The sequence below is a fragment of the Strigops habroptila genome, chromosome 7 (assembly GCF_004027225.2).
Source record: "Strigops habroptila isolate Jane chromosome 7, bStrHab1.2.pri, whole genome shotgun sequence".
NCBI lineage: Eukaryota > Metazoa > Chordata > Aves > Psittaciformes > Psittacidae > Strigops > Strigops habroptila.
Genome location: NC_044283.2, coordinates 27,206,285 through 27,229,950, shown reverse-complemented (window position 1 = coordinate 27,229,950; position 23,666 = coordinate 27,206,285). Strand labels below are relative to the sequence as shown.

The window sequence follows — 23,666 nt, the reverse complement described above, 5'->3', positions numbered from 1 at the left end:
TTGTTCAAAGCCATTCAGGGCTTATTGGTGCACTCATTTTTCTGACTGTCACCATTTTTACAATCCTATTCTTCTGAAGACATATAAAATGACATTACTTGTATGCTCTGGGTTACTTCACAACAGGCTGTTTTGTTGATAGAGATTAAAAAGAACTTTCCCTCCTTTTGTAAGGGAAATGTTGGCTTCAGAAAGGGGAGTTAAAATAGAAAGTTAGCAGTGTGTTAGTTTAGGACTGATCTTTCACTTAAGCTGTTTTTGTTTGCTCAAGAATGTGCTTAATCAACACATTATTGTGAATAATACTTCACTGTAAAGGAGAAGTCCTTATACTAGGAATTCTACTGAATACAGCACCAAGTAAAATGTTGGCACAAACATCGTCATAGTCATTGACTTATTAATAATGGCTTCATCTGAAATTTATGGAGTGTGTTACCTTTGTGCTATCATTTACTGCAGTGCCAAACTGAGGTCATACAAGCTAATGCTACTAAAAATTCTATAATTACATATTTGGTTATTTTTCCTAAATTTTAAACTGTATTCTGCATGAATATGCATGTTGGTAGACATGTTATGAGGAATACACAATTATGATGAGAATACTCAATATCTAGTTTTTGGTTTTGACATGTAGATTATAATTATACTTTCCAGACTTTGTTAAGCCTCAGGTTCAGAGAATAAAGGGAGGAAAAATATGAACTGAATTCTCCTATAGGAATAGGAAAATGCAAATTTAGGCATTTTAAAATGAAAAAATTGGAGTTATGTTGTGGTCAGGTGCAAAATTACTTTAATGGAGGAAGCGATTCTATAATGGCTGCTGAAACTGATGGTTTTTCATGCCTGCGATTTGCATTGTAGTCAAGTTTGAAAGCTACAATTAGAAATCTTTATTGTCCTTGGAATACTTGGATACAAAGTTTGAATTACAATGGAATTTCTATGAGTAGAATTTTGAACTTCCGTGAGATTTTGTTGTTTGAACTTGCTGTTTTCACACATGGATACATTTACTAACTTTACGTTGGCAAAGTGATGGGATTTTTTTCCTCCATCTCTAAAAGCTATTTCTCATTTCAGATATGTATGCTTAGAGTAAATTTTTATTTTTTTCCCCTGGTCTTTTACAAGACGTGAAACTCTGTTTTGTTCAGCTTTGTTGAGTAGCCTGACAGTTAGCTCTGGCTTTTGGAAAAAACCAAACCAAAACAAAACAAACCCAAACAAAACCGACAACCAGTTTCTGTACTGAATATTTGCTTTTCTACTTGACATCTTTACTTTGCATCCCCATGTAATGTCTATATGCTTTACAGGGATTTTTCTCAGCCAATGTTTTTGGTTTGTTTTTTTTTTTAAGTAAAGACTTGGAAGTTTGGTCTATATTGCAAGGACTAAGGTGTAAACAAATTAACAGTGGTCTGCATCTCTATATTTTAAGTGCCTTGAAGGACTTGAATGGGAAGGCTCTATGAGTTCCCTCCCTCTGAACATAATGGCACTACAAGTCGTCTCCAGTGGGATACCTGAAGCTCTAGGGGAAGTTGTCTCTTTAGGTATCTCAATTTCCCATCTATCTGATAGCAATAATGACTGTCTTCTGGTGTTCAGAGAGTTATAAGAATGAGGAATCCTGTACCTCTAGAAAGATGTCTGTGCTATGACACTGTTAGGTCTCAACCTGGTAAACTTTTGCCAAAACACTTAGGTTGGGAAGATCCATCTATTGTAATTTTAGTTGGATACTTAATCTGTTGCATCTATTTAATTAAAAAAAAAAAACCCCAAAACCAAAACCCAGAGCTTCTTTAATCTCATCCTGTGGTCACTTTTTAACAGTTACTCTGTACAGCAGCTTTTTAGAGGTAATGGTAGATTGAACCTCACTGATTAACACAGCCTAAATACCTACTTTTGAAATATCAAAAATTATATGAAAATGCCAGTTTGCACTTGCTTGAATTTCATTAATTTGGGGTTTGTTTCTGAAGAGCATTGATTAAGACTCATTGTTCTAGCCATCTTTCATTTCTGCTTATTTCTGCTTACCCTGAAAAGCTTAACATGCATTCTTTATTTTCTTCTCTTCTGCAGCACTGTGTGGAGGAGAGGAGAGTTTCTTGTGTGCCAGTGGAATCTGCATCCCAGGGAAACTGCAGTGTAATGGCTACAATGACTGTGATGATTGGAGTGATGAGGTCCATTGCAGTAAGTTTGTTAAACCTTGCGGTGTTCCACTGAAGCACTGAATTCCTTCAGGGAAACTTAAAAGCTGTTTCTCTTGGTACAGAATGGGGCTTTGCGTAGTATTTGAGCATATTGGTATTCGGACTCTCAGTTGCCATCGAATGTGTTTGCCTTTGCTCACTCTGGTCACAGCATGTATTTTTGATCTATCAAATTTTATGCCTGGAAGGAGATTCTAAGATTTCTGCAAAAAGCCATGAGAAAATTAGGGAGTATTTGAGCTTTTTTTTTTGCCTTTTTTTTTTTTTAATGGATCAGTAACGTGTATCAGAAGAGCACTTCTGATAATAAACTGAAGACTGTCAGTTGTATCTTTTTCCTAGTCCTTGGCATTGATTTTAGAGCAGATGCAAAACCACCTGTTTAGAAAATTATTTTGGTCTCAACCCTCGATGTGGTTTATTTAAATAAATCCCACTATACAGTGCAGTAGAAAAGAAAAATAAAAATATATGCTTAATAACTCAATTTCTTATTTATTTCTCTGTGGTAGTGTGTATCTTTAGAGCTCCTATGTGTTTTTCTGTGTTGACAAAAACATCCTTGGACTACTTACACCTTTGGAAAAGCTCAGCAAATGTACAGTAGGAAAACAATGAAAAGGAAAAAAAAGAGAAAAAAGGAAAATGTGGAACAATGACTGAATAGGGACTATAGTAGGACATGATGCCACAAAACAGTGCTGTGCGTTCAGACTTCGGAAAATGTGAGACCTGGGGTTGAGTTCCAGACTCTGCAGTTTGGACTGGTCCCAAAAGATTTGTTCGTATTGGTGATTTAAGAGCCTGGGCATTCCAAGACTCACAAATCTGCTTTTGAGGAAGTTGCTGATAGATTTTATCTGGGATACTCCAAGGAATAAGTGATGGCTGCAATTTCCTCCTAGTCTCAATGTGAATAAGGCTAGAGCTTGCTTTATCTTTAATAGCCTACAATTTTTTTAATGGAGGTTGATATAATTTTGGTTACACAAAATATATGTTATCTTTTTATTTGAATTTTTCCTGTCAAGTTTTTAATGCAAGCTAAAACATTAAAAAATACCTATGAGACTATGTCTCTTGAGTTCCATTAGAAATGGGAAAAGAAGAAATTAGTAATATAACAATAAAAATATTACAAGCATTATAAATTTCATGAGTTAAGATTACTTATAAAAGAAAGCCTGTGTGTTAAATGATACAGGGTTTATAGGCAGAGGATGTCTTTTATTAGCATTTGGTGAGAGGGGGTAGAGGTCAAGTAAGACCTTCTTGAATTACACAGCAGAAATAGCAGAACTGAATTTCATGCTTGCCTGAAATCTTGTCTGATAAAAGATGCTGTGTTTACAGCAGTCCTTGCCCCTCTCAAATTCTTAGGTCACTTTACAGAATAGTTTGGGTTGGATTGGAAGGGGCCTTTAAGGGTCATCTAGTCCGCCCCCCTGCAATAAACAGGAATGTCTTCAACTAGATCAGGTTGCCCAGAACCACATTCAACCTGAACTTGAATGTCTCCAGGGATGGCACATCTACCACCTCTCTGGGCAACCTGTTCCAGTGTTTTACAACCTTCATCATAAAAAATTGGGGGGTTGGACTAGATGACCTTTGAAGATTCCTTCCAACCCTAAGTGTTCTATGATTCTATGCTCTGGTTGCAGCACTCCTGGTCACTTGTGCTCCCTAGGCTGCTTTTTTATAGGTGTGGGGTTGGCCGTGCTTTATCTGGCAATGCTCAGGCATCGGTTAGCGTCTCCTGCGAGAGCTGCTGGCTCCTGATGGGTCTCTCTGCTCCCTTGGTGTTTCTTTGCCTCAGGAAATGTCCCTGTGTGCCAAGATCTATCACTCCACTGTGGGTCAGGCCAGCTCTGGAGCAGCTCACGTCAGCAACTGACTACAATTAGAGGAACATTTGTACCAAAACTCACTAAGGCATGGAAATACACCATTAAGACACTCAGGACAACATCCTTGCTGTTACAGTGTACTAGTTATTTTTGTTGCCAAGTAATAATCCTAAAATGTTTTTGGCACAGTAGTGTTTTATTTCTGGTTTAAGTTAAACACACGTTTAAAGGTGCAGTATTTTGGGATATTTGGTTTGGTTTTCATTATCTTGCCTCTTCAGAACGCTACAAAGAAGAGACTTTTGGGCAACCTGACAGTTCATATCCCCTTTTCTGACAAAGGGCACAGCCACGTGGGAAGGCAGCTATGTTCTTGGTCTCACTGGAATTAAGAGGTTTCTTCTTCTATTGAGGAAAGAAAAAGCACAATTACTATACTTCCATTAATGAAAAATAAATGGCAAAAATTACTATTAACCCTAAAAATATATTTTCTTCAGGTCCAGCCAGTATATGCAAGTTATAAGTGTATGAGTAGTTTAAAGAGTCTGCCATCTCTGGCAGTGTTCAAGGTCAGGTTGGACAGGTCCTTGAGCAACCTGGTCTAGTGGAAGTTATCTCTGCCCATGGCAGGGGGTTGAAGCTGGATGATCTTAAGATCCTTTCCAGCCCAAACCATTCCATGATTCCTATAAGAATCATGACAAATAACTGAAGGTTATAATTTTATAATGAATACATAATTAATTTTATTAAATTATTATTTTTTTAATTCTTAAAACACTAATCCTTCAATCAAAGTATTGGCCATCAAATTTAATTCTGATCCTAGGCTCATTTGTAAGGTGTTTCAGTTCAGTTTGAAGATAATTCAGTAGTAACTTTAATAGTGACTGGCATTTCCATAATAATGAGAATATTCAGTACTCCACAGAATGTAGTCGCTATTCACCATTTAATTATTAAACATTTGGCAATATTTGAGAAAGAAAATAGAATTTTGAATTTTTAGGCTTTGTTCTATTTTGTATAAATCAAATTGTGACTGCTAGTGCTTACACATAGCTTGCCAGTGTTTAATGTGACCCAGAACAACACACAGAAAAGTTGTTCCCTTCTTAAGTCCAAACTGTATTTGCTCATAGGAAAGTTTTATCTAGCGTGGAATGAAATTTATTTTCAAATTTTGTTGTTAACCGTGAAGATGGGGGAAATGGAGCATATGAAACAAAAGCAGCAGATTTAGCTTAGAGTAAACAGCATGAATACATCGAAGAGGATAACTAGGTATAAACATATGGCTCACTTCTAGACTAATTTCTGCCGCATTGGTTGCTGGGAGCTGTTTTGTCTGCGTGAGAATGGTAAACAAAGACTGTGGGTAATATAGATGAAGAAAAATATTTGGACTCTGTGTTCTAGCAAACAAACTTAGGGAGCAGTAGGTAGTTTAAGACCAAAAATTACACTGAAGGCAGGTATTTCTGCTGCTTGAGTCTTGTGGAGAGACCACATGAGACTCTTCTTTTTGGTCAGTACCGTGAGGAGAATCTTCTTGTTACAGTTACTTTCCAATGAGATTAAAAGGTTCTTAAACTTAAAAGGCCAAGCTTTATTAGAATGTAAAAGAAAAAAATAACCCTTTAAGAGGGAAAAAAAGAAAACCCTTTACAAAAGAAAACTGAATGAAACCTGAAAAGGCAGAAGAGAAATGAAAAGGATTTGCAGACAAAACTGCCTTTACAGACTATGGTCTTGAAGGTTGGGTCTTTGGGCTTGGTTTCAGTCAACTCAGGAACTTTCTTTTTCTCAGCATATTTGGTTCTGGTTTTTTTTGCCTCGGTAAGTTGCTTTATCACAGTGGAGCCCTGTCCGTGTGTTTGTTTCCTGTTCTTTCCGGCTTTGTTTCAGTCTCTGATGTGCTTTAGGTTTACTTGTTGAAGTCTTGCTCTGCCTCCTCTACTTTGTAAATGCTGTAACATAATATAGAATTGCATGCAAACAGGTAAGTTTTTCAGGGATGACAATAATGGTGCTGATAATTTGGGGGGCAGAAATAGATTTCTCTCAGCTGCACACTGTATTTGCGTTACAATAATTCAGTCTGATATATGTTAATGAGATGGGTTGAAAACTGAGGTGGATTGAAAACTGGATGAATGGTTGGGCCCAGAGGGTGCCAATCAGATGCATGAAGTCTGTTTGAAGGCCAGTAACTAGCAACATTCCCAGGGTTGATACCCAGAGAGCTTGTGGAAACTCCGTCTGTGGAGATACTCAAAAGCCATCTGGACACAGTCCTAGATAACTGGCTCTAGGTGGCCCTGCTTGAGCAGACCAGGTGCCCTGCAGAGGTGCAGGGCGCCTAACCTCAACTGTTCTGTGATTCTGAGAATGAAATTAGTCCTCAGTTTGTAGGCAGTGGCACTTAAAGCTTCAGAAAGCTAGGAGACAGTGTAATTTTTAATCTAGATAGTTAAAGCACTTTATAGAATTTCAAAACAGGATACATAAAAGTGTAACAAATTGTATCTTTTTAAGGGTATTTGATGGATTTAGGTTCAAAAGACTGATACTTGCCAGTGTAATTGGTTGCATTAAAAAGAAGCGTAGTGTCTTTTAAAAACAGTATCTAGAAGAATGTTTCTAAAGTGTGCTTTACAATTTCAATTGAAACATTCTTGTTTGTTTCAATTTCAATTTAAACATTTTGTATTTGTGACCTAAGCATAAGTAACTATTACATTTCCTGATATGAGAAAAGGGAAGGTGAAACTGCTGCTAAATAATTCCAGTAAGATTTTGAACTTTACAAATTGCAATATAATATGTACAACAGTCTGGTATAAATTATTTAACTTCATGCTTTTCTTGAAATCAAACCATTCAAATTAATCATTATAAGAAATGAATGTGACAAAACTTAATGGGTAACCTTGCTAAGAAGAAAGGCCATATGTATCCTAAAAAACTTATTTCACTCATTTGCACTCAATCTCGTTGGTTTAATTGTCTCACCCCTAGTGCACACACAAGTCGTCTGGCAAGAATCACTTGTCTGACAGTGACAACCACTAGGCTTTTGTGTCCTCATAATGTCTAGGTTTCTTTTTGGTTGGCAGCAGTGGTTTGTTCTGAAGACAAACATTTTACAGTCCTAAGGAATGAGCATTTTTTGAAAAAAAGAGGCTTACATTTTTTTTTTTTTTTTTTCCTGCTTTCCTTGTGTTTCCAGAGTTGATCTTTGGATTGACTGCATCCTCAGTCAGTTTACAGATGACACCAAATTGGGTGGGAGTGTTGATCTGCTTGAGGGTAGGAAGGCTCCACAGAGGGATCTGGACTGATGGGCTGAATTGATGGGCTAAGGCCAGTTGTGTAAAATTCCACAAGGCTACATGCTGGGTCCTGCACTTGGGTTACAACAACCCCATGCAGTGCTACAGGCTGGGGAAAGCTGCCTGGTGGAAAAAGACCTGGGGGTGTTGGTCAACAGCCAGCTGAACATGAGCCAGCTTGTGCCCAGGCAGCAAGACCAATGGCATCCTGGCCTGTATCAGCAATAGTGTGGCCAGCAGGGCCAGGGCAGTGATCATCCCCCTGTACTCGGCACTGGTGAGGCTGCACCTCGAATCCCGTGTTCAGTTCTGAACTGCTCACTACAAGAGAGACATTGAGGTGCTGGAGTGGGTCCAGAGAAGGGCAATGGAGCTGGTGAAGAGTCTGAAGAACAAATCTTATGAGAAATGGCAGAGGGAACTGGGGTTGTTTAGCCTGGAGAAGAGAAGGCTCAGGGGGGACCTTATAGCTCTCTACAACTACCTGAAAGGAGGTTGTAGTGAGGTGGGGGTCGGTCTCTTCTCCCAGGTAACAAGCAATAGGACAAGAAGAAACAGCCTCAAGTTGTGCCAGGGGAGATTTAGATTGGATATTAGGAAAACTTTCTTCACCAGAAGGGTTGTCAAGCATTGGAACATGCTGCCGAGGGAAGTGATTGTGTCACCATACGTGGGGGTATTTATAAGACATGTGGATGTGGTGCTTAGGGATGTGATTTAGTGGTGGACTTGGCAGTGCTAGGTTAATGGTTGTACTCGATGATCTTAAGGATCTTTTCCAACCTAAATGATTCTATTTGGATTCTTCTTTCTTTATCTTATGTCAGGTGGTTATTCATCTTCTTGCTGCATGATTATTAAATGAAGTCGCACTTACAGTGCTCTGTAGCAATTAACATATAGCATTCCTTTAAATCTTGTTCTGCTCTTGCTTCTGACACCTTTATGCACACATATATTTCTTTCCTATTTAATAGTGAGGTTAATATTTTTTTAAATCCATCTCTAAGTTTCTTCCACCATTTTTGCTAAAGAAAAGACATCTGCAGTAATAGCAGAGGAGCTTGCTTGTCTGCTGCTTCAGTGTCAATTCCATAACCTGGTGGGTGCAATGCTGTGATCATCTCCTAAAATGACAGGATGAGGTGACGAGATGAAGTCCATTCACCTCAGTATCATTGGTCTTAAATGCACTACTCAATCAGGTTTGGTTCATATTTCGAGATTAAGAAAATGTAAATGTATCCAGAGGCATTCTCCTGGGATGCCTAGGTTCCTATCGAAGCTTCCCTCATCTGCAGTCCCAAAATACAGGACTTCTTATACTTGTTTTAGATATTACTAGATGGGAGAGATGTCCTTGGTTTTTAGTTATGAGATGACATACATTAGGGATGGAGTTGTTTGTCCCTGTACAGGTGACTTTATCTGAGCTAAATGTCTAAACTGGCTGTATGGAAAACCAGCCGAGGGAAACTTCTGATGCATTATTTGTCTTATTTGAAGCAGATAATTTAGATGGCCTGTGTGCTTTAGAAACCAAATGATGTAGATGTCTAAAGTTACATAAGTGAATCTTACAGCTGTGCCTCCTTAGTTTTAATGTTGAAAATTATATGCATTATGAAATATAGAAGTCTCTGGTTTTAATCTTTTGTATATTAATAATTATTGCTAGAATCTCCTTTCAGGATTCTGCATCAAGAAGCTGATCACATGATGCGGTCTCTTCTTTTCCTGGCTCTTGACTTGCATTTTTCTCTTCTTCCCTTTGATGGGCCTAAGAAGTATGCAGGTAATAGTTAGGCTTTAGAAGAATCCATCCCTCTTTTTGAAAGTATAGTTGATTTTACTTAGCTGTATCACTACTTTCACAGCTGCAGCCGAAAACTGGTGTTTAGGATTTCACCACGTTGCTTGTACCATTTAGTCTGTGACTTTGTGCAACGTAGGTTACCAGCTGAGGAATCAGAATTCAGCTCAGCCAACTATCACATGGGAATCTGGGCAGGAAAGAAGCTGTAACAATGATGTACAAATGCATAAACTGTCAGTGCCAAAACTTGGATCTGTCAGAAGGATCCTGATGAACAAGTTTTACATGTAATGTACCAAATGCAACAGGCTCTCTTACGTCCCGCTGGCTGCACTTAGATGCACACTTACTTATGCATACGCTTGCTTCCTCTTCCTTCCTGTGTGACTTTCTCAATCATACTTCTCTTTCACCAAGGGTGAACAAGATGAAGACCATTTTGGTAATAAAATACAAATGAAACTGTTTATACACATGGGCCACTGCATGCCACACCCCAGGGTAGAGCATCTTGTTGAATTAAGGTCTTATTTACTCCTTGAAGTGGCACAAAATGTACACTGAGTCTGCACATATGTCTTTAAACATACGTCTTTAAAATTTAAAATCTTTACATCTTTTAATGTAAAATCATGAGTGTTGGGCTGAGGTGATTTATGGTCAGAAGGACATGTGATGCAATAGTGAAGTGGTGAAAACAGGGTATGCATGAGTAGAGATCGAAGGATTGCAGTATGCAAAGGTTTGACCAGGCTTTATTTGTGTTTTGTGGAGTATACAGTAGGAATTTGTATTTAATTGTATGAAAACTGAGCTTGTACCATCATTGTCTTTCATGAATGGCAGCTGCAATGTGCCCATTTTATTCTGATGGAAGTAACTAGCTACCCCATACTATATATTATGGCCAATATCGTGAAGAAAATGTATGTTAAGACTGTTAGATTTTCATCAAGTGAATCTCACTTCCTTGCAAGGAAGTTTATATTCTTTTTGTTTACCCTGTCAGTGTGGGCAGGAGAGCTGCCGTACCCTAAAGGACACTGTGCAGCTGCAGAGGTATGAATGTAAACAGGAATGAGGGTATGGATGGAAATTAAACAATAAACTTACCCAGAGGTAAGCACTCACCTAGGAGGTGGAACACTTGGCTGACATTGATCTAGAGGGATAGAAACACCACTGCACTTTCTGAGAGAATGCTGCACCTTGCAGTGTGTAATATACTTAGAAGGACACCCGTCTTTCAAAGTGGGACCACTGTGCAATCATTAACACAAGAGTCACGTACCAAGAGAAGAAAAGCAAGTGGCAGCATGATTCTATTGTTTAATGGTGGAGCATCTCAGCTGAGGGGAAAGACTTGTGCCTTGTTCCACTGCCTGCTCTTGGAGCTCTTTCTGTATCTTTTCCAGGAAAGAGCTCATTTAAAAATGACCGCTTACCTCAGTAAGAAAGGGCACAAAGAACTGCATTGGTTCCAGTGGCATAGCTTCAAAAGGAAGGAGGAGTGGTCCAGGTACCTGCTCTATATCCTGGTATTCTCCCTGGAAAAGCCAGGTGTGAAGAAAAAGCCTAGAGTTAAAAAGTTATTACTAATGGGACCAGACACTGCCAACCCTATTTTCTCTTCTCCTCCCTTTCCTAACTGCTACAAAGTGGATTCCGTGTTTCTACCAAACATTCTGGATATTCTTACAGAATATTTATCAGGGCTTTACTGAAGGCCTCAGCCATGGAAAGAAAGGCTAAACCCACCTAGGGCTGACAGTGCGAAGAAATCCTTGATAAGACAGCATCAGGCCAAATTCTGCATAAAACTTATTTGAAACTATTGGAAAATCAATGGCAGGCTCAAAAGCAGGGTCTGGGGATCTCGATTGTGCTGATAGAAGCTTCAGCTTCACCTATTAGCTGCATCAGGTTCTCAAGACTGTCCTAGTAATGTAGCTGATGAAACCCACAACATTACTCAAGAACTGCATGTATATGAATTTAGTTAAACATTTTGGTCCATATGTGTAACCAGAGTGCTTTCTCCTCATGGTATTGATCAAAAAAGCAATTGGTAATAAAAATGTCTAAAAATTGCTTTTCATCTTTCTTGTTCTTCCATATTAGATTCTAACAAACTCATGCACATTGGGTATTAATGCATACCTGTAAATTGGGGGGTATCTTTAGCTAATTTTATCTAGTCACTACATTCATAGTTTATATGAATGTTCCAAAGTCATGTTAACATTTTACAAAAATTTGTTTTGTAGACTGCAGTGATGATGTGTTTCGTTGCGACACTGGAAAATGCCTAAATTACACGTTTGTTTGTGATGGATATGATGACTGTGGAGACCTTAGCGATGAACAAAACTGTGGTAAATGAAAGTTTTATGCTTTTATAAAGTCTTTAAGATACCAGTATTGCCTAAGCCAGCAATCTGTTTCCTTAAACTGTTGAAAGAGTAATATACCCTGCTATTATTCTCTTCGGGCAAAGTAAAAACAGCTTACAAATTTTATACGCAATTTGTAAAGGTTTAAAGGAGAGTTGTGGGTCAATCAAAATTTTGAAGGTAGTGATATTTTGAAGAAATACTCCATTTCACAATTTGTTTTAAACTAATTCAAAATGTTATGTTTGCTTTCTTGCTAACTTGGCTGAATTTAACTGAGATTGAAGCAAACTGTAGGAGCCTACACACTGGTGATGCCAACTGTTTTACAGCTGAACTGTTTTTACATAAGCTTCAGAATGAACTTGCGTATTTTGATGATCAAATTATGTTTCTTTCAAATTCCGCTTTCAGTCAACTTTTTATGTTCTGCCTCCTTACATTTGTCCTTCTACCTACACTCGAATTTCATAGGGAAAAGATGAAGTTTTGCCATAAAGAAGAATAATTATCACATGTAAATATTGCAAAACTGAAAGCCTTAGTTTTTTTAACTTTTGCTCCTGGTGCTGCACGTAAGAAAAATTAAGTGCTCTAAAATGAGCGTTTGAAATTTAAAATATTATTTCTCACTTTTTCTCTCTTGCTTTTCTAAGGAAAAGCACAGGGAACTTCAAAACTAAAAATCAATGCACATTTTTTTCTGATAGTTTTTTTATGTTTCTTCTCCAAATTAAACGTACTCTAAGACTCCAAGATCTTTCCCTACTTTTTGTCAGTTCTGGTTGTTCCTTTTTTTTTTTTTTTTTTTAGTTTTGTTGTTGTTGCTTGGTTTGATTTTGTTTGGATTTTTTTCCAAAATTTATCTTTGATTAAAGACTTTCTGAACGTTTATCTAACTCCTACCATTGCTATCTTGAGATAGGGTTTTTTTTCTATAGAAAATTTAAGATCTAACTTTTTGCAGAGGTTATAAGTGGGTCTCATATCAGGCTGTCTACACTCCCTATTTATTTTGGTGTAAAGTTAGACTGCTTAAGAGAATGCTTTTATTTGTGGAAGCACTTGGGTAGGAAAAGTAAGATGAAGATTGGAATAGTTTCTTTGTAGATCATTCTTATGAAAAATTGTGAGTGTGTGCAAAAAAAGTTTCTGATTAAGTGCCAAATATGGCAAATGAAACTTTTTTTTTTTTTTTTTTACTTCATAGTTAGAAGATAAATGTAGGAATGATTTTCCCTGATGGCAACTGAAAATGTTGGCTAACTGAATGGTATTTCATGAAATGGGAATACAGATCTTTTAATCTGCTTAACAAATCTTAGAAATGTGTTCATTTGCAAATTGAAATAACTGTGCATCTGAGAGGAGTGAGTACATCACTATCTATATAGGCAATAGAATTCAGAACATATGTAACTACATCTGCAAAAAAATATCCAGGAACAGAAAAATGTCTTATTGTATTTTACAACTTCAGAATGGCTCACTGGCAAGAATGATTAGCTTATAGGCATAGAACAATTGATCAGAATCACAAAATACACAAATTGTAACTTATCATCCTTTTTTTCTTTGTCCTCACATTTGCATTTTAATTAGATTGTAATCCAGTGACACATCATCAATGTGGAGATGGGAGATGTATAACTGCTGATTGGGTATGTGATGGTGACCATGACTGTATAGACAAATCAGATGAAATCAATTGCTGTAAGTTCCTTTAATTTCAAAATCAGTTTTTTATTTCTTTAAAAATAAAAATAATGTAAAATAAGTAGTATACTTACTTATTACTTGTAAGGCATAACTACAAGTTTATTTGATTCCCGAAGTTCACACTTGACGTATGTTCCTGCTGGAGGACAGCTGCAGCAAATTAAACATTTGTTGCCATTGTTGAGAAGTACCAGCATTGCCTTGCATTTCAGCTGCTTATTAGTTACAGAATTACCTTTTTGTTTATTGTAATGTTCCCATTAAAGAATACGAATGAATGTATATAATCTCTTTAAACTATAGGCATTCTGAGTTTGTGACAGGTTTCTCATGTGTCTGTATGTAACCTATCACAGCTTGTCTGAGTTTGGACTTCTGTCTGCTCCAATGATAATGGTATATATCTGCAAAACAACTGCCCTAGAATCTTGCCGAGGTTGCAAAATCAAGCCTTGGGGAACTAGCACATGTTTTAGTGTGATTAAAATTCTTATAAGACTTATGCTTATACTGCTTTGATTCTTGCTGCCATTTGGTGCTTGACCTTGCAACCACTATCCTAGAATTTTCCCTGAAGCCTAAAGACCTGAATAAAGGAATGTAAGTAAGTGGGCAAAGAAAAGATGACAATTTTTAAATGAGTAAAAATGATGCTTTTGTTGGTTGGTTGTAGCTGTAAGCTATTGAAAGCACAGCCTACATACAGTGGAAAATGTCATCTAGTGACCTAAGCAGTGTTATTGGCTCCTCCTGAAATAACTTCAAGATAAAGTTCAAAAATAATAAAGAACTTCATTAACCTAAGTTAACCAGTGTATCATCATTTTTTTCTCTCTAGCATGCCATAGTCAGGGTCTGGTGGAGTGCAGAAATGGGCAGTGCATTCCTAGTGCATTCCAGTGTGATGGAGATAATGACTGTAAAGATGGAAGTGATGAAGAAAACTGCAGTGAAAGTAAGGATATCCCTCATTTTACTCTTCTTACTGAACCTACCATTGACTGCTTTGTTCTGAAGTGTCTTTAGCTAAAGCTGTCTGACCTTTGCTTTCATTGCCTTTCAAAGAACACTTGCTAACATTGGTTGGTGTCTGCTTTCACACAGAAATTTGTAAGCAGAGTTTTATTAGTCCTTAAATATATAAAAAGTTAAGGAAATGGAGGTGATATTTAGTATAAGTTTTGGTTATCTGACATGATGAGCTTTTACTTGAAATAAATTGATATATATTCACATTGTCTGCAGCAATTAGCAGCTATTATCACAGGAATTGATGCCATTTGAGAAAGAATTTTCTCGTGAAAATTGTTTTTTCATCAGGGAATGATGAAAAATCAGGGAAAGGTTGTTTTCCAAAGTAAATTAATGATTTAGTGTGACTAAGGGAAAATATATGAAAAAGTAAGTTTTCACAGCTATTTAATAGCTGTCTCATGATGGATTATATGAAAGAAAAGGAAACCAGGCATTTTCTTGAGCCCCAGAACATGTTTTCCCAAAGACTTGTGTCCTGTGGTACATTTTGACACTCAAACAGAAATTTTGTCATGTTGCGATGGTTTCAGTATTTGAGGGTATTTTTCACATGTAGTTCTCTTGTTCATGGTAATGTAGGTTCAGATAGCAGCCTTTCCTTTGATGTGAGAATTATTAATGACATTCTCTTTCAAATTTTATTTTTTAAGAAATTAGTCAGCTTTATTTAGAAAACCCTGGTGTTGTCAGATGTAGTGGTAGTAAGACAACCTATTCAAAAGTTATTAGAGTAGAACAGATCTGTTATCATATGATAAATACACAGCTGGTTCTGTGATCCCTTCAAAAGAGAGGGTAGAGTGTGTTTATAGAAATTCAGCATTGACTATGCTCAGATCAAAAGAATCTACATTGCAGCAAAAGGAATTTTAAAGAGTTGAGAAACTCTTCCATTGTGGGATAAGAAGGGGTTGGGGCAAACTTAAAAAAATAATTTTAATGTAATTATTTGTAATAGTTTTAGAATTTAAGAAGTTTTCCGTGTTTTTCAAGTTCAATTTTGCAATCAGCTGCACCTGTAAAATAAGACAGTTAATTGCTACAGCAAAAGAAAGTACCTCCATTGCTTCAATATATATGAAGGGAAGTAAATCCACATGACTACATCATCAGTTCTTTGGGACAAGGCTGTTTTCAAGATCATTGAAACAAGATGTTTCTTCAGCACTTTCTGTACACCAATATAAGGATGCCATGACTGAACAATTAACATTCGTTGACAGTAATGCAGTACAAACACTAAGCAGTAGTTGCAATAACCCATTTTAAAGAGGATGAGATGATGAAATCCAAACTGTTCGGTCTCTGTGTACAGAATAGTAAATTAAATGATTGCTTTTGCCAAAGTCACATTGACGAGAGAGTTTAATGGTTTGGAAAGGAGCTATCACCTCTACGAGACAGAGAGAAGTCCAGTGATTTGTCCATAAAACTAACTACCCAGGTAATATGTTCAGAAATGTTTTGATGAAGTGCTGGTTTTAGTTGCTCTGAATTCCGTTTTTAGGACCATAGCCTTTTAGGGTTTCTTGTTGTTGTTTGTGTTTCAACCAGCCAAAGAAGGACAATGGCACTTCAGCTCTGATGACCTTTCTTCAGGATGATTTTTATTGTCCACCAAAACAATCATAAAATGAGAAGCAGATCAACTGAATGGCACTGAAGAATAATTCCCAGAAAATACTCTCTTTCATCTAGAACCTATTGTTCCCTTTGAAATCTGATTTATATGTCTTTTCATACTTTGCCACAGAATCGTGGTAAATGGCTTTCAGAGATCCATACTTCTCAATCAGAAATTGGGATATAAATTCTTATTTTAAGTATAGGGGTAAAGAAAAGTGACATCTGGTCACTCCTGCACACCTTTCTTCCTTACAACACTTCATTGCTGCATTTGAAATGCTGTGGGGTACTTAATTATATAAAGGAAATAATTGTAATGTAAACTCTGTATTTTCTCATTGCTACACTCCAGCCATTTTTATTAGTCTGGTAAATACTTAGAATAGTAAATTTCTGTTTTCCTCAGGTCAAACCCTCTGTCAGGAGGGAGACCAGAGATGTACTTCCTGTCCTGATCCCTGTGGAACTTCTCTCTGTGAGATGAGAAACAGCCAGGCAAACTGCAGTAAGTAGGTCCCATGCTTCACACTGTCACTGTTTTAGGGTGGTTTAGAGTATAATGAGGGTGCACAGTAGGACACAGTAAATAATACTTTACACATGTGCATTAGATAGTAAATTAATGGTTAAGTATTGTCAAGGCAAAGTTTAAACAAAAGTTCCATCATAACTCTTGATTATTAATGTACTTAGAGATCCTCATAACATTTGACATTGAGATATTTTCCCTTCTGTGAATTTTTAATATGTTCTTAATAGCTATTTACAGTTGTGCTTCTTAACATTTGATGACATTCAGTGTTTACATGAAGTAACAACATAGTATAAGTGTAAAGCAGAAGCTACTGGTTTAATTTCAAAATACAAGAAAACATGGTGCTGTGTTTAGTACTCTGGAGAACTTCTAGCCCTTTTATGAAGGAATAATTTTGATATTCAAACTGGCAAAACTAGTTATTCTTCTGACCAATACATATTGTATGATACATGATATAAAGCAGTCTCCCAGTGATATTCCTCACTGGAAACTGAGGCTAAAAAGTCATTGATCTTTTCTGTGTGTCTTGTCACTAGTTCCCCTGCCCCAATGAGCAGCAGACCCACATTTTTTTTATGTTTCCTTTTGCTGCCAATATTCTTACAAGAGTACTGCTTCTTGCCCTTTACATTGTCTGGTAGTTTCAACTCTAGCTGAGCTTTGGCTTTTCTAACTCCATTCTTGTATGCTTGAAAAAATTTCTCTATGTTCCACTTCAGTGCTGTATCCACTCTTATGTCTTGTGTGTATTTTTTTGTGTTTGAGCTTGGTCAGGAGATCCATGTTCAGCCAAGGTGGCCTTATGGCGCACTTTCTTATAGAATCATAGAATCATTTTGACTTGCTTTGCATTGGAATGGACTCCTATGCTCTGAGGAGGCTGCAGGTATCAGCACGAGCGTAACTCTGTAAGCACCAGGGTCTGCAATCAGGAGGCATCCTCAGCTCTCAAGAAGGGTTCATCTGCCTCCTCTTTTTGCTAAAGGTAGTCTGCAGCAGATGCCTATCATGTACATCACCTGTGTAGGTCTGGCCTTTAATCCATAATCAAACTATTCAGGTGAGAAGGAACCTTCTAAGGTGATTGGAGTAGTAGGTGTTGGGTTTTTTTACTTTCTGTTGTGAACCAAATCATCATTCTCCCCCAAGAAATATTTAGAAAGGGTTATGAAATGGGAAGGAAAGTATCCAAATAACACCAAGTATCCAAAAAACCGCTTTATTTTTTAAAAATTTGTATTAAAATTTTAATTTTTAAAATAATGATTTTTTTTGTTGAAATCTCAGACATCTTCATTGAATTATCTCAGTCATTTTCTCGTCTGTGTCTTGCAATTCATCGTTGGATATTATCTCCCATGAGAGGTTATCCCTCTCCTGGCGAAAAGGAAGCAATATATCTTGGGATACATACACTAAAAAAATGAGAAATGAAACGTGAGATATCACAACAGATCAAATTACTTTGGTTGTTGGCCACATCTGCAGTTTCTGCTGAAATCCTTTGAAACTGTAGGTATGTGGCATCTCCAGAGAAAACAGTTCTTCAAGTAATTTTTTCTTATCTTTGGAGAGACTTGAAGGGCATATTTTCCTGATCTTTTAAGGTCAGAATACACAAGTATTGATTGAGATATAATTGGTGACTTGAATAACTTCACTTTAGCTAGTCACGAATTTAAATGGGCGTGATAAGATTGATTCTCTGTGGGCTGAATGCTCATGGGAGTGAAGGATGTTTAGTCCCAGATCTCTCTGCCTGCAGGAGAAGCATCAGCTTTAGTAGCCTCAGCCTTTAAGAACAGGTGTTGCTTCTCAGTTTCTCCATGTGAAGATCAGCTTTTTTATTTCAGCATTACTGACATTGCCACAAAGCTATGGTTTGCCCAGGAATGGGGTTTCCATATTTCTATTTATTGTTTCAAAGTTTTACTCATAATGCTTCCAAAAGTTAACAGGTGTTACACTAAACCCTGGTTTATATGTTTAAAATGATAGTAACTTTACATTTACTCGGGTCAAAAAAAGACGGTATTTTGTAATTTTATTTATTTTTAAATATTTACAGCTTAAACTGCTTAGTAAAGACCACATAAAATGTAGCTGATATACTGTGACAGAAACAACATTGGATTCACAGCTGATGGCTGTGTAGTCACCAGTTGCCCGTAAGACAGGTCCTCTGTTTGGGTGGCAAACAAGGCACCAGCAGCAGCCTTACCCAACAAGTATAAAAATACATAAATACCCACAGCAGCCTCTGGTTCTTACCTACTCAGGGAGCAGTTCTCTCTTAAGCAAATTACCTTTCATAACAAGCAGCTACAGTCCTGTAAAAGGCAACAGTCTTTCAAGCAATGTGACTCACTTCAGTTGCTCTCAAAATAAGGGAGAGCTGAAAGTGTACTTTCTTTCTTGGACTCATCTTCCTTGTGCATAAATCAGTATGAGAATTACTGTGGTCCAGAACAATTTGTCCTGTAGTCCAAAATCTTTTTCTGAAAAATGCAAATTTTTGTATCCCATTGTATGTATTGGAAAGTAATTTTGGAAAATGTTTGAGTGGCTGGGACTATGTTACAAGACAGTGAAAAACCTTTTTTGATGTGTGGTATTTGAGTTCTAAAACAATGTTCCTATTCGGTGTCATAAGAAACCCAAGAGCTTTTTAGTGAAGATGCTTCCTTGTCATATTATGGGCAACACTCCTTAGTTCTCAACAGGAGTAACGCATAATCTGAATTAGATTTGCAGATCATCTCTCTCCCATTCTGGTCCAGTGAATATTTAATTGTTTATACACAATGGAACAGCAAGAGAATTTGGGAGAGGTTTTTCTTGCATAACTTCTGGAAGTAATATTGTCTTTTTTCATGTTATTTTTGCTGTTTGTATTTTGACCAGAATTATTTCATCTTTGGTAAGACATGAGAATTCCCATAGAAAACTTCAGTGTTGACAAAGCAGTATTTTCTCACCCAAATAACACTTTGGTTGGAAAATTCCGAAGCATAGGCCACATTTCACAATATTGATTAAACTGTATATTCTGCATGCGTGATAATGTCTGATCAGTTTAGGCTGGCATTATAACGCAGTAACGATATATTTAGGATAACAGAACAAATATCTGAATGGAGAGTGTAAAGACGACAGAGGCAGGCTATTTTGTTTTTTGGTACTCTGTGACAGGACCGAAGGCAATGGGCACAAACTGAAACATGGGAGCGTAAGGATAACTGAATATAAGGAAACACTTGTTTTACTGCCAGGGTGATTGAACACAGGTTGCCTGGAAGAGGTTGTGGAGACTCCCTAGTCAGTCAGAAGCTTTTTGGGCATGATTCTGCACAACCTGCTCTAGGTGGCCCTGTCTGAGCAGGGGGGTTGGACCAGGTGACCTCCAGAGATCCCTTCCAACCTCAGCCCTTCTACAATTCTGTGAAATACCCCATTCACTTCTGTTACTATGTTTGGAACTAACTTCTGTATAGTAGGTAGAGCAAGTTAATGGTAAATACATGAAGATATTAAACCCAGGCATAATTTGATGGTTTATGGGTTTTTTTTTTGGTTGTGGGGTTTTTTTTTGGGGGGGGAGTTTTGGTGGGGTTTTTTTGGGTGGGTTTTTTTTTTTGTGTGTGTGTGTGTGTGTGGATTTGTTTGGTTTTTTCTGGGTTTTGGGTTTGTTTGGGGTTTTTTTTTAAGTTTGTTTTTTTTTTTAGTGTGAGGTTTTTTTTTTTTTGGTTTGTTTGTTTTGTTTTGGGGGTTTTTTTTTGGTGTTTTTTTTTTTTTTTCCTTTAGGATAAGATGCAATGAATTTTATTGCTTGTTCCCTACTCATTAGCTTGTGCTTATATGTACCGTAAATAAGGGAGCAGCAAGATAAACTGTAGGACAGACATCAGAAGGAAAGACTAACATTTGGGTTACCTGAATTCAGTCAGATGTTCCCCTGGAGTGTATGTTCTGTTTGTTACTCTGCTTGTGAATTGTAGGGAATTGGGTGTAAGAGTCAAAAGTTACTATTTTCAAACCTACAATGACGTATTCGCACATAATGCGATAGAAACTTTCTAAACGCAGTGTGAAAATTGTAATCATATTGAAAACATGTAGAAAGAAAACTTTTTTAGAAAGTTTTACATGTTTTTTGGAAGACATGTAAATAGAAAACTATCCTACAGACGCCTTTCAGGCTAGATTTTCTCCTAGAATTCACCTAAACCCTTATAAATATGAGGCATAACAAACGAGAGAATGATACATGTGCATTTCTGTCCTTTAGTATTGAATGTTATGGTATACAAACAAAACATTGCATGTACTTTGGGGTTCATTTACTCAGGTTTCATCATGAAATACTGATGAGCATGTAATATTCTGTACACATCAAGAAAAGATGCTTACTGTGGAAAAATCAAAAGACAAAGCCAAACTGGTCTGGGCAACTGAAGTGGGGGAGCACAGGGGAGAGTTCATAAGGAAAAGGAAATTGCAGTAGTGAGACAAGGATCATTGTAGTCTTTGAACCTTGTATACCCCAAAGCTGGGACTAAGTGGTTTGAGATGACAGAAGTATGGGCAGTATGCAAGGGTTTAACAGAGGGGAAAAGTTGTGTGTAAAATGAGCTCCATGATCTTCAGATCAGAGATAAATACTAAAAGAGGTTATAACAGGGAATGTCAGTCCAAGAATGACTGGACAGTTCTGCTGATCAGCTGAATAACTGACTGTTGGATCCAGCTATAGAATCAGTTGCCACAACTGGTTGGTGGACAATATTAATCATGTTAAGATACGTTTGCTTTCAGAACAGGCAAATATTTGCAGTCTTTTGGTAACAAATGACTTTTGAGTAGTATACTTTTTCATGGAAACTTTTCTGTTGTGGTGGAAAATTAAAAAGTAACTGTTTCTGACTGCCGGCTTGAGAAGAAACACAAAAGCTATGCAATATTTTAAATCCAAAATACTTGGTCAGTTTAATATGTGTTGTGATGAACTCCCTAAAAGCTGAATGACTTCTGCATATAGCTATAGTCAGTGTGATCATATGGGCTTGTAGCTTTTGCAGTTATTTTGTTCTTTCTTATCATTCTCTTTATTATCAATTACGCCTTATCTGAATTAAATGATTAGCATGTAGGTTGTCTCTTAGTCAGTGTTTGTGCAATACATAATTGTCCTCATTCTTCCTCCAGATCTTGGGATGCAAAAAATAAAGTAAAAAACCTGCCTTTTGCTTTCTATACAGAGAAATTGTGGAGTTTCTGTCATTAGAGTTTTTTCAAGACCCAACTAAGCAAAGCTTTGAGAAACCTGATCAGTCCTCAGAGCTGACAAAGCTTTGAGCAGGACATTGGACTAGAGACCTCCTGAGATCCTTTCCAACCCAAAGTATCATATAATCCCAGTCTTCTTAATTTTGACAGTTGCCCTGCCAGTATGAGTTGTGTTATAGGTGCATTGCTGTACAGTATAGGAACTCTTGAAAATCATCAGAAACTTGATAAATCAACTTGATAAAAACAGATAAATCTGTTTTTAAAGACTGGTTTATTGTAACACGTTAAAGTTAAGAAGTTACTCAGGAAGTTAATGCATATTGATAAGGGAATGTAAGTCTCTGAATAGGTTATTAAGTAGGCAGAGGTCAAACCCACCTTTCTTTACTTATATGGGGTCTTGAGCTTGGAAACTTGTAGTTTCTCAAGCCTTCGTGGAAATTCCCTGACTGATAAATTTGATAAATTATTTCTTCTGTATTTCATTTCATCTCACACCATTTGTGTTTCTTTTTTTTTTGTTGTTGTTTGTTTTTTTGTTTTGTTTTCTTTCTGTGAAAGGTCAGTGCGAACCAATTACTCTGGAACTCTGTATGAACTTGCCTTACAACTATACTTATTACCCAAACTACCTGGGACACAGGACGCAGAAGGAAGCTTCTATCAGCTGGGAGTCTTCTCTTTTCCCAGCCTTGGTTCAGACCAACTGCTACAAGTACCTTATGTTTTTTGCCTGTACAATCTTAGTACCAAAATGTGACCCCTATACAAATCAGCGGATCCCACCTTGCAGGTACTATACTATACTTCATTTAATTCTTGACTGACATTGTCTGTCATATTAGTCTTTCCCAATTTTCTGTTACCATTCAGAATGCCGGAAATTTTGGTTTGGAATTCCATAGCAAAAGGTAGAAAACCATATTTTAAAAGGTCATTAAATTCAGTTCATTACATGTATGTATTAACGATTTGTGATTAGTATCTGAAGTACTCAAAACAAGGAGAGGAATAGCAGTTCAATAATTTTCAAAATGTATATATTGAACAGAACAGACTTTCATTTGGAAGGGACCTACAACAATCATCTAGTCCAACTCCCTGACCAATTCAGGGCTCACCAAGTTAAAGCATGTTATTAAGGGCATTGTCCAAAAGCCTCTTAAACACTGACAGGCCTGGGGCATCAACTGCTTCTCTAGGAAGCCTGTTCCAGTGTTTGACAACCCTCTCTGTAAAAAAAATGCTTCCTAACCTCCATTGTAAGCCTCCCCTGGTGCAGCTTTGAACCATCCCCAAGTGTCCTGTCACTGGATGCCAGGGAGAAGAGGTCAGCACCTCCCTCTCCGCTTCCTCTCCTCAGGAAACTGTAGAGAGCAATGAGGTTGCTCTTCTGCCTTCTTTTTTCCAAACTAGACGAGACCAAAGTCCTTAGCTCCTCCTCATAGGACATTCCTTCCAGCCCTTTCACCAGCTTTGCTGCCCTCCTTTGGACACATGCAAGGACCTTCACATCCTTCTTAAATTGTGCGTTCCAGAACTTCACACAGCACTCAAGGTGAGGCCATACAATGCTGAATACAAGTGGGATAATGACCTCTTTTGACCGGCTGGTTATACAGTGTTTGATGCACCACAGGGTGCAGTTTGCCCTCTTGGCTGCCAGGGAACACTGCTGAATTGTATCAAGCCTGTTGCTGACCAGCACCACCAGATCTCTTTCTGCAGGGCCGCTCTCCAGCCACTCCTTGCCCAATTTATACTTGTGCCTGGCGTTACTCTATCCTAGGTGCAGAATATGGCATTTGATCTTGTTAAATTTCAT

General features: G+C 37.4%; 1 protein-coding gene across 5 annotated transcripts in view; it reads left to right on the top strand.

Moving 5' to 3' along the window:
- CORIN (corin, serine peptidase) overlaps nt 1–23,666 on the top strand; it is a 137,390-nt gene that overhangs the window by 69,061 nt on the left and 44,663 nt on the right. For all 5 annotated transcript variants that reach the window (XM_030491437.1, XM_030491438.1, XM_030491441.1 and 2 more), the window contains 6 exons: nt 2,104–2,217; nt 11,509–11,616; nt 13,237–13,347; nt 14,192–14,308; nt 16,421–16,519; nt 22,403–22,634. In XM_030491437.1, coding sequence (XP_030347297.1) covers nt 2,104–2,217; nt 11,509–11,616; nt 13,237–13,347; nt 14,192–14,308; nt 16,421–16,519; nt 22,403–22,634 — 781 coding nt within the window. The remainder of the gene's footprint in view (nt 1–2,103; nt 2,218–11,508; nt 11,617–13,236; nt 13,348–14,191; nt 14,309–16,420; nt 16,520–22,402; nt 22,635–23,666) is intronic.